Here is an 8,870-nt window from a genome sequence, read left to right on the forward strand (position 1 = left end):
TTAGTAGTTAGTAGTTAGTAGTTAGTAGTTAGTAGTTAGTAGTTAGTAGTTAGTAGTTAGTAGTTAGTAGTTAGTAGTTAGTAGTTAGTAGTTAGTAGTTAGTAGTTAGTAGTTAGTAGTTAGTAGTTAGTAGTTAGTAGTTAGTAGTTAGTAGTTAGTAGTTAGTAGTTAGTAGTTAGTAGTTAGTAGTTAGTAGTTAGTAGTTAGTAGTTAGTAGTTAGTAGTTAGTAGTTAGTAGTTAGTAGTTAGTAGTTAGTAGTTAGTAGTTAGTAGTTAGTAGTTAGTAGTTAGTAGTTAGTAGTTAGTAGTTAGTAGTTAGTAGTTAGTAGTTAGTAGTTAGTAGTTAGTAGTTAGTAGTTAGTAGTTAGTAGTTAGTAGTTAGTAGTTAGTAGTTAGTAGTTAGTAGTTAGTAGTTAGTAGTTAGTAGTTAGTAGTTAGTAGTTAGTAGTTAGTAGTTAGTAGTTAGTAGTTAGTAGTTAGTAGTTAGTAGTTAGTAGTTAGTAGTTAGTAGTTAGTAGTTAGTAGTTAGTAGTTAGTAGTTAGTAGTTAGTAGTTAGTAGTTAGTAGTTAGTAGTTAGTAGTTAGTAGTTAGTAGTTAGTAGTTAGTAGTTAGTAGTTAGTAGTTAGTAGTTAGTAGTTAGTAGTTAGTAGTTAGTAGTTAGTAGTTAGTAGTTAGTAGTTAGTAGTTAGTAGTTAGTAGTTAGTAGTTAGTAGTTAGTAGTTAGTAGTTAGTAGTTAGTAGTTAGTAGTTAGTAGTTAGTAGTTAGTAGTTAGTAGTTAGTAGTTAGTAGTTAGTAGTTAGTAGTTAGTAGTTAGTAGTTAGTAGTTAGTAGTTAGTAGTTAGTAGTTAGTAGTTAGTAGTTAGTAGTTAGTAGTTAGTAGTTAGTAGTTAGTAGTTAGTAGTTAGTAGTTAGTAGTTAGTAGTTAGTAGTTAGTAGTTAGTAGTTAGTAGTTAGTAGTTAGTAGTTAGTAGTTAGTAGTTAGTAGTTAGTAGTTAGTAGTTAGTAGTTAGTAGTTAGTAGTTAGTAGTTAGTAGTTAGTAGTTAGTAGTTAGTAGTTAGTAGTTAGTAGTTAGTAGTTAGTAGTTAGTAGTTAGTAGTTAGTAGTTAGTAGTTAGTAGTTAGTAGTTAGTAGTTAGTAGTTAGTAGTTAGTAGTTAGTAGTTAGTAGTTAGTAGTTAGTAGTTAGTAGTTAGTAGTTAGTAGTTAGTAGTTAGTAGTTAGTAGTTAGTAGTTAGTAGTTAGTAGTTAGTAGTTAGTAGTTAGTAGTTAGTAGTTAGTAGTTAGTAGTTAGTAGTTAGTAGTTAGTAGTTAGTAGTTAGTAGTTAGTAGTTAGTAGTTAGTAGTTAGTAGTTAGTAGTTAGTAGTTAGTAGTTAGTAGTTAGTAGTTAGTAGTTAGTAGTTAGTAGTTAGTAGTTAGTAGTTAGTAGTTAGTAGTTAGTAGTTAGTAGTTAGTAGTTAGTAGTTAGTAGTTAGTAGTTAGTAGTTAGTAGTTAGTAGTTAGTAGTTAGTAGTTAGTAGTTAGTAGTTAGTAGTTAGTAGTTAGTAGTTAGTAGTTAGTAGTTAGTAGTTAGTAGTTAGTAGTTAGTAGTTAGTAGTTAGTAGTTAGTAGTTAGTAGTTAGTAGTTAGTAGTTAGTAGTTAGTAGTTAGTAGTTAGTAGTTAGTAGTTAGTAGTTAGTAGTTAGTAGTTAGTAGTTAGTAGTTAGTAGTTAGTAGTTAGTAGTTAGTAGTTAGTAGTTAGTAGTTAGTAGTTAGTAGTTAGTAGTTAGTAGTTAGTAGTTAGTAGTTAGTAGTTAGTAGTTAGTAGTTAGTAGTTAGTAGTTAGTAGTTAGTAGTTAGTAGTTAGTAGTTAGTAGTTAGTAGTTAGTAGTTAGTAGTTAGTAGTTAGTAGTTAGTAGTTAGTAGTTAGTAGTTAGTAGTTAGTAGTTAGTAGTTAGTAGTTAGTAGTTAGTAGTTAGTAGTTAGTAGTTAGTAGTTAGTAGTTAGTAGTTAGTAGTTAGTAGTTAGTAGTTAGTAGTTAGTAGTTAGTAGTTAGTAGTTAGTAGTTAGTAGTTAGTAGTTAGTAGTTAGTAGTTAGTAGTTAGTAGTTAGTAGTTAGTAGTTAGTAGTTAGTAGTTAGTAGTTAGTAGTTAGTAGTTAGTAGTTAGTAGTTAGTAGTTAGTAGTTAGTAGTTAGTAGTTAGTAGTTAGTAGTTAGTAGTTAGTAGTTAGTAGTTAGTAGTTAGTAGTTAGTAGTTAGTAGTTAGTAGTTAGTAGTTAGTAGTTAGTAGTTAGTAGTTAGTAGTTAGTAGTTAGTAGTTAGTAGTTAGTAGTTAGTAGTTAGTAGTTAGTAGTTAGTAGTTAGTAGTTAGTAGTTAGTAGTTAGTAGTTAGTAGTTAGTAGTTAGTAGTTAGTAGTTAGTAGTTAGTAGTTAGTAGTTAGTAGTTAGTAGTTAGTAGTTAGTAGTTAGTAGTTAGTAGTTAGTAGTTAGTAGTTAGTAGTTAGTAGTTAGTAGTTAGTAGTTAGTAGTTAGTAGTTAGTAGTTAGTAGTTAGTAGTTAGTAGTTAGTAGTTAGTAGTTAGTAGTTAGTAGTTAGTAGTTAGTAGTTAGTAGTTAGTAGTTAGTAGTTAGTAGTTAGTAGTTAGTAGTTAGTAGTTAGTAGTTAGTAGTTAGTAGTTAGTAGTTAGTAGTTAGTAGTTAGTAGTTAGTAGTTAGTAGTTAGTAGTTAGTAGTTAGTAGTTAGTAGTTAGTAGTTAGTAGTTAGTAGTTAGTAGTTAGTAGTTAGTAGTTAGTAGTTAGTAGTTAGTAGTTAGTAGTTAGTAGTTAGTAGTTAGTAGTTAGTAGTTAGTAGTTAGTAGTTAGTAGTTAGTAGTTAGTAGTTAGTAGTTAGTAGTTAGTAGTTAGTAGTTAGTAGTTAGTAGTTAGTAGTTAGTAGTTAGTAGTTAGTAGTTAGTAGTTAGTAGTTAGTAGTTAGTAGTTAGTAGTTAGTAGTTAGTAGTTAGTAGTTAGTAGTTAGTAGTTAGTAGTTAGTAGTTAGTAGTTAGTAGTTAGTAGTTAGTAGTTAGTAGTTAGTAGTTAGTAGTTAGTAGTTAGTAGTTAGTAGTTAGTAGTTAGTAGTTAGTAGTTAGTAGTTAGTAGTTAGTAGTTAGTAGTTAGTAGTTAGTAGTTAGTAGTTAGTAGTTAGTAGTTAGTAGTTAGTAGTTAGTAGTTAGTAGTTAGTAGTTAGTAGTTAGTAGTTAGTAGTTAGTAGTTAGTAGTTAGTAGTTAGTAGTTAGTAGTTAGTAGTTAGTAGTTAGTAGTTAGTAGTTAGTAGTTAGTAGTTAGTAGTTAGTAGTTAGTAGTTAGTAGTTAGTAGTTAGTAGTTAGTAGTTAGTAGTTAGTAGTTAGTAGTTAGTAGTTAGTAGTTAGTAGTTAGTAGTTAGTAGTTAGTAGTTAGTAGTTAGTAGTTAGTAGTTAGTAGTTAGTAGTTAGTAGTTAGTAGTTAGTAGTTAGTAGTTAGTAGTTAGTAGTTAGTAGTTAGTAGTTAGTAGTTAGTAGTTAGTAGTTAGTAGTTAGTAGTTAGTAGTTAGTAGTTAGTAGTTAGTAGTTAGTAGTTAGTAGTTAGTAGTTAGTAGTTAGTAGTTAGTAGTTAGTAGTTAGTAGTTAGTAGTTAGTAGTTAGTAGTTAGTAGTTAGTAGTTAGTAGTTAGTAGTTAGTAGTTAGTAGTTAGTAGTTAGTAGTTAGTAGTTAGTAGTTAGTAGTTAGTAGTTAGTAGTTAGTAGTTAGTAGTTAGTAGTTAGTAGTTAGTAGTTAGTAGTTAGTAGTTAGTAGTTAGTAGTTAGTAGTTAGTAGTTAGTAGTTAGTAGCAGAAAAAAGATTAAATATAGAAATGAGAAAAAATGGCATAAGAGGATTTCGGGACTCGGGGAAGACAAGGTGTGAATGTACCTCGACCATTGTGAACGGCTATAAGCCATGCGATAATCACGGGAACCCTAACTAGTTAGTCTATATGAGTTAGTCAGCTACAACGTGGGACCAGGCACATATACATTGGTCTGAGTTGCCACATCTTATTAACACAACAAGTTGAACACCAAATTCATATAACTAGTTACTTTAATGGTAGTAATATATAGAAGAAAGATTGTGTATAAGGATATAATGCAGGAAGAAAGAATTAGTTCGTAGAAAAAAAGGTACAAAGCAATTTTAATCTCACAGTTTAAGAGAGGGCAAAGAGTGTATACACTTATGCCATTGTGATCGATTCTGAGTCATGTCACCCAGAGTCTCCAACCATTGGTTACGATAGTCGCGCGGGCCTCAGCCAAGTAGTCCGCATCTACCAACCTGGCTCTTACCAGAAGTTAGTGACTTCAAGCACTGATGCCACGTTTTGGTTTGACCGCCCCTAACATTCTTCCATCCATCTCCAAAACTAGTGACCCGACTATCTCAGTCGATGAAGATTTACAACCTCATTAATTGATTTGCCATCATTTCCTAATACCCTGCGTCTTACCTCACTACTACTTACCAGGTAATCCCAGAAGATGCTGGCAATATTCCTAAGACATCTGTGATCAAATACTAGTAACTTACGAGTATCTTCTACTCTTAATGATCACGTTCCGCAGCCGTAAAGTAGAATAGAACGAATTACTACACAATACACTGGTCCTTTCATTGATAGACGGATATCTTGCCTTCGCCATAGGTGACGTAAGTTGGTAAAAGCCAAACGAGCTTTTTGAATTCGTGTAGAGATTTTGTCAGACATTAACCCATTAGGGCTGATCAGACTTCCAAGATAAGTGAAGTTGTCAACGCGTTCGACTACTTCACTCCCTATCCTTAGTTTAGGTGTTGACACAGGCAACAACTTGAATTTAGAGGAGGAGAAACGCATTCCAAACATCCTGGTATTGTTGCTCAGTGCTGCCAAAAGACCATGCCAATAGACTTAGACCAACTGAGTTGGTTTAAATTTATTTGCATGGTTCAGTCCAGTTGTCAGTGAATTCATGGGCTTGTGCCGCATCCTAGTTTTGCCGCCCCTAGCTTTCAATATATTCCTACAATAGACAACATTGTTCGTCCAGGTAGGCGATAATTGGGCTTACGTAACAAATGAGACTGACTTGGAATAGTAAAGGATGATTCGAAAAGTATACAATTGCGTGAAACAGCATGAACTATATACTGAATAAACAACTTGGAAATTATTATTCCAATTTACGTAACAATTTTTTTATCTTCTGCCAGGTAATGGTAACATTTAGCGTAGCGAAACCCATAGTATAAACCACCACTCGTTTTAGAAAGTGAGACAGTTTGAACTAATGTGCTATTTTTCCAAGTTCTACATTATTTTGGTCAGTCAGTTATGTAATTATCTTACTTTAAAATCGGATATTTCTACTTATTCCTTCTCTTACTGACCCTTAGATCCATTGTATTATACACCACCACCCCATGGGGCATTTAATGTTCCCCCTGCCAGCATCGTAACAGCAAGTAGCAGTCGAACTGGAACAACTAGCGGTGGTCCACGTGAATCTGTAAAGTCAGGACGTGATCAATCAGTTCCTACAATGGGTTATAACACTTCAGGGAATGGAAGTGGTATCGGAATATGTAATCAACAGTTAGATGGAGTAGAATCAGTATTACATACTAATACGCCTATAGAATCTATATCACATGGCGGTGACCTTAGCTTGAATGGCGGTATCCTTTATTCGGGTAACATGTACAGACCTTTATCTCCACAAAATTCCAGTTTATTTCAAGTAGAGAATCTTGGTCGTAGTTCAGTTACTACCACCGGTAGCGGTAGTTCATGTGATCGAAAATCTCATCACTATTTTCTTAGAGAAATAAAGTCTCATCATGACGACACTGAAGCATATCTACAGAGAAATCCTCATCAACAGTCTACTTATGATTTATTTAAGAAAAGTTCTAGACGTTCAAAAACATCCTCTCGTCTTCAACATCACCATCATCTAAAATATAAGTCAATTGATCCTAATCATACTATTTCGATTGGTTCACATACATCAGCTAGTTCACGTTCTGGTGCTTTGCTTAATTTACCCCAATTAACTTATGATGCTCACGAACAACCTTTTAGTCGATTTCTAATATCTGCTGTAACAACTATTTCTAGTGATACTGGACCATCAAACCACCAACCTATAGTATTCCCTGTACAGTTGTAAACGTGTGTACAGCCGTTAAAAACCAAATCAGTAATGCTTCAGGATATTTATTTTGAATTTTCTTCATTAAAGTACTAGATATCCGTTTTAATTATTACCTAAACACAAATAAAGTGTTGGAAATTTTATTTCTTGTTGTCTTTCGTTGTTGTTTATTTGTTTGGACAATCGTAAAATTGTTAGTCATGTTGTTTTCTTTTTGATTCCAATGTTGGTATTTTTTCCTAATCATGTGTAGTTGTGATTTCGTTGCATTTCACCTACTTACTTGACATTATTGTGTTTTGTTATATATGTCACTCCTTTTTTGTTGTGAATTAGTTGTAGTAAGGCTCACGTAATACTGTCTGTATATACACAGAGTTGGTTTAAGTTGTAAACAATTTGTCTAAAATGTATGAAATCTCGGTTTTAACTATTTTTTAAACTTCAACTACAAACAGGGTTTTTTCTATGTTGTTTTACTATTTTATATGACAAACTAATCGTACTATGTGGACTCTCATTTCCTACTTTTTTCCCTTGCTTATAAGATGTGGATGTGTAATATAAAATAACTTTTAAACTGTTTAATTTTCTTTTTTGTCATTTAAAATAATTGTGTTGATATCTTCGTTATTTCTGAAGATGTTGTTTTTCTGGAGATCCATCCTTTAGTCTATTCATATAAATATTCGAGTACCAATTAATCGATCATCAGCTCAGAACCCACTCTTCTCAGAGCGCTCCGTTAGTCTAGTCATTTTATTTATTCCCTCTTATAATTGCTAATTTATCTTATAATTATTGTTAATATTGTCAGTCTTTCATAGTGAAATCTGATCAGTATTATGTATTTATATATGTAATTTCAATAAAGATCGACATATGTATAAATATTTTCTACAATCCACGAGAACCATCAATTTTAACATTAGGTTACATTAACATGTATTTTATTCACACACAAGTACTATTCTATACAACTTGTTTGTTTTTTTCAGGTTATTTATTTAGTATTTTCGCATTTATATGCCATATTTACCGTTTTGTTGATTGTGTTGCTACTTTTATTTGATCAGTAATAAATTTTCTTTTTAAAGATAAGTATATAAGACAGTCCTTAAAAATGTAGTATTTCATGTTTATAGCTGCGGTTAAATAAGAGTACACAGTGTGATTCGGAATGATTGTCTGAACTTTATGCCATGACTTATGGCTTTGTTAATTATCACATGATTTATTCGCCAATCAGAACATCGACTTATGTGACTAGACCAATGACGCACAAACCAGTACGAGCAGCCTTTGCGTCAACTCTGAGTCCTGATTGGTCCTTCTATCCTAGTACTTACAACTGAGGCCAGAACACTAATATCAGCTTCCACTTTGCGGATCATTTATTTCAGACATACTTGGTTTCTATACAAGCAAACCAGCCCACATCATGTCGTAAGATAAAGAATAACAATTATACAAGATCAAGCCAAAAAGTGGCTGTGATAGTGAGATACTGTAACTAATAGATTGGGAATAACTTAATAATAGTAAATCGTATAATAGTGTCAATTCGTCAAATGGAAACTTATAATAAGAGGAATATGAATATACATATAATATAGTTACTTGATAGTTATCCAATGAGAATATATACAATACTAGTCTATAAATAGATCCTAGCAGTTACCGTTCGTTTATTCCTCATTCGGATAGAACACTAGTTTTGCACAATTTTTACGTAGCACAATTTTAAAATGAAATGATATTAGTGAATGAATCTGTTATCAATAAAGCCAAGACAATCCAGTGATGAATAGTATTCCTTAGTTAAGTCAGTTAGTCTATTAATTTTGCAAATTCTATAGAGTAGATTATTGATTAGCTGCTAGTTCAAAATTATTAATTGGCCAAACATTAAAAATGATGTGTAATTTATTATCATTATTCCAAATGTTGTTTTAATTAGTGGTTGGTGAATAAATCAGTCTGTCCCTACAGTCTTATTTCTGTCCCTTGGTCTTCAAAGCAGTCTCGTTCCATCGCAGTCATTGGCAGTATTTCACAGTTTAGCAGACAACCGCATCAGTAGTAATAATTATAAGCACTTACTTTCAAGTCACAGCCTCGATAAGTCAGTACTGTTTCAAGATATAACCGAATCAAACATTCTTCACTAATAAGCATTTTAAAGTTGATTTGACATTTTATAGTTCGTGATACTAATATTTCGATTTGATAAATACAATCCTTCACCTATAATGTACATGCTTTATTTGATACATGACTTAGTTTAGAAAGCGATTATTACAATTATATTCATTCTTACCTTTAGATAAATAGGTCGAACTCCCATCAACTTTACAGTGTAGTCCCTCATAAGAATTTCGTATAACGATGATTTCAGGTACTTCATATTGTCAAAGTAGACTCCATAAGGTTCTCCTCTTTACGCTGTCGAATGCATTTACATAATCGAATTCGTCGATGTATAGCGATGAGCTCCATTCAACCGATAGCTCAACAATAATCCGTAATACCACGAATCGGTAGATACATGATCGATCCTTAAAAAAGTCAACAATTTGTTCTCGAAGCCGAGCGCCTTCTGAAACTTCCGTTCAGTTCAACAACACTCGAAAACTTCGTCTGATACTAATAGTAGTACGATGTTTCTGTGGTTCCCTTACTTAATAATTTCCCGTTTCTTT

At 32.2% G+C, this 8,870-nt stretch overlaps 1 protein-coding gene across 1 annotated transcript in view; it reads left to right on the forward strand.

The window, feature by feature from the left end:
- The window catches only part of MS3_00002985 (uncharacterized protein), a 16,866-nt gene extending 9,594 nt beyond the window's left edge, over window positions 1-7,272 (forward strand). The window contains exon 5 of the mRNA XM_051210665.1: window positions 5,408-7,272. Within this exon, the coding sequence (XP_051070681.1) occupies window positions 5,408-6,183 (776 nt within the window). The 3' untranslated portion in view covers window positions 6,184-7,272. The remainder of the gene's footprint in view (window positions 1-5,407) is intronic.
- The last annotated feature ends 1,598 nt before the right edge of the window (window positions 7,273-8,870 follow it).

The sequence above is a fragment of the Schistosoma haematobium genome, chromosome ZW (assembly GCF_000699445.3).
Source record: "Schistosoma haematobium chromosome ZW, whole genome shotgun sequence".
Lineage (NCBI taxonomy): Eukaryota > Metazoa > Platyhelminthes > Trematoda > Strigeidida > Schistosomatidae > Schistosoma > Schistosoma haematobium.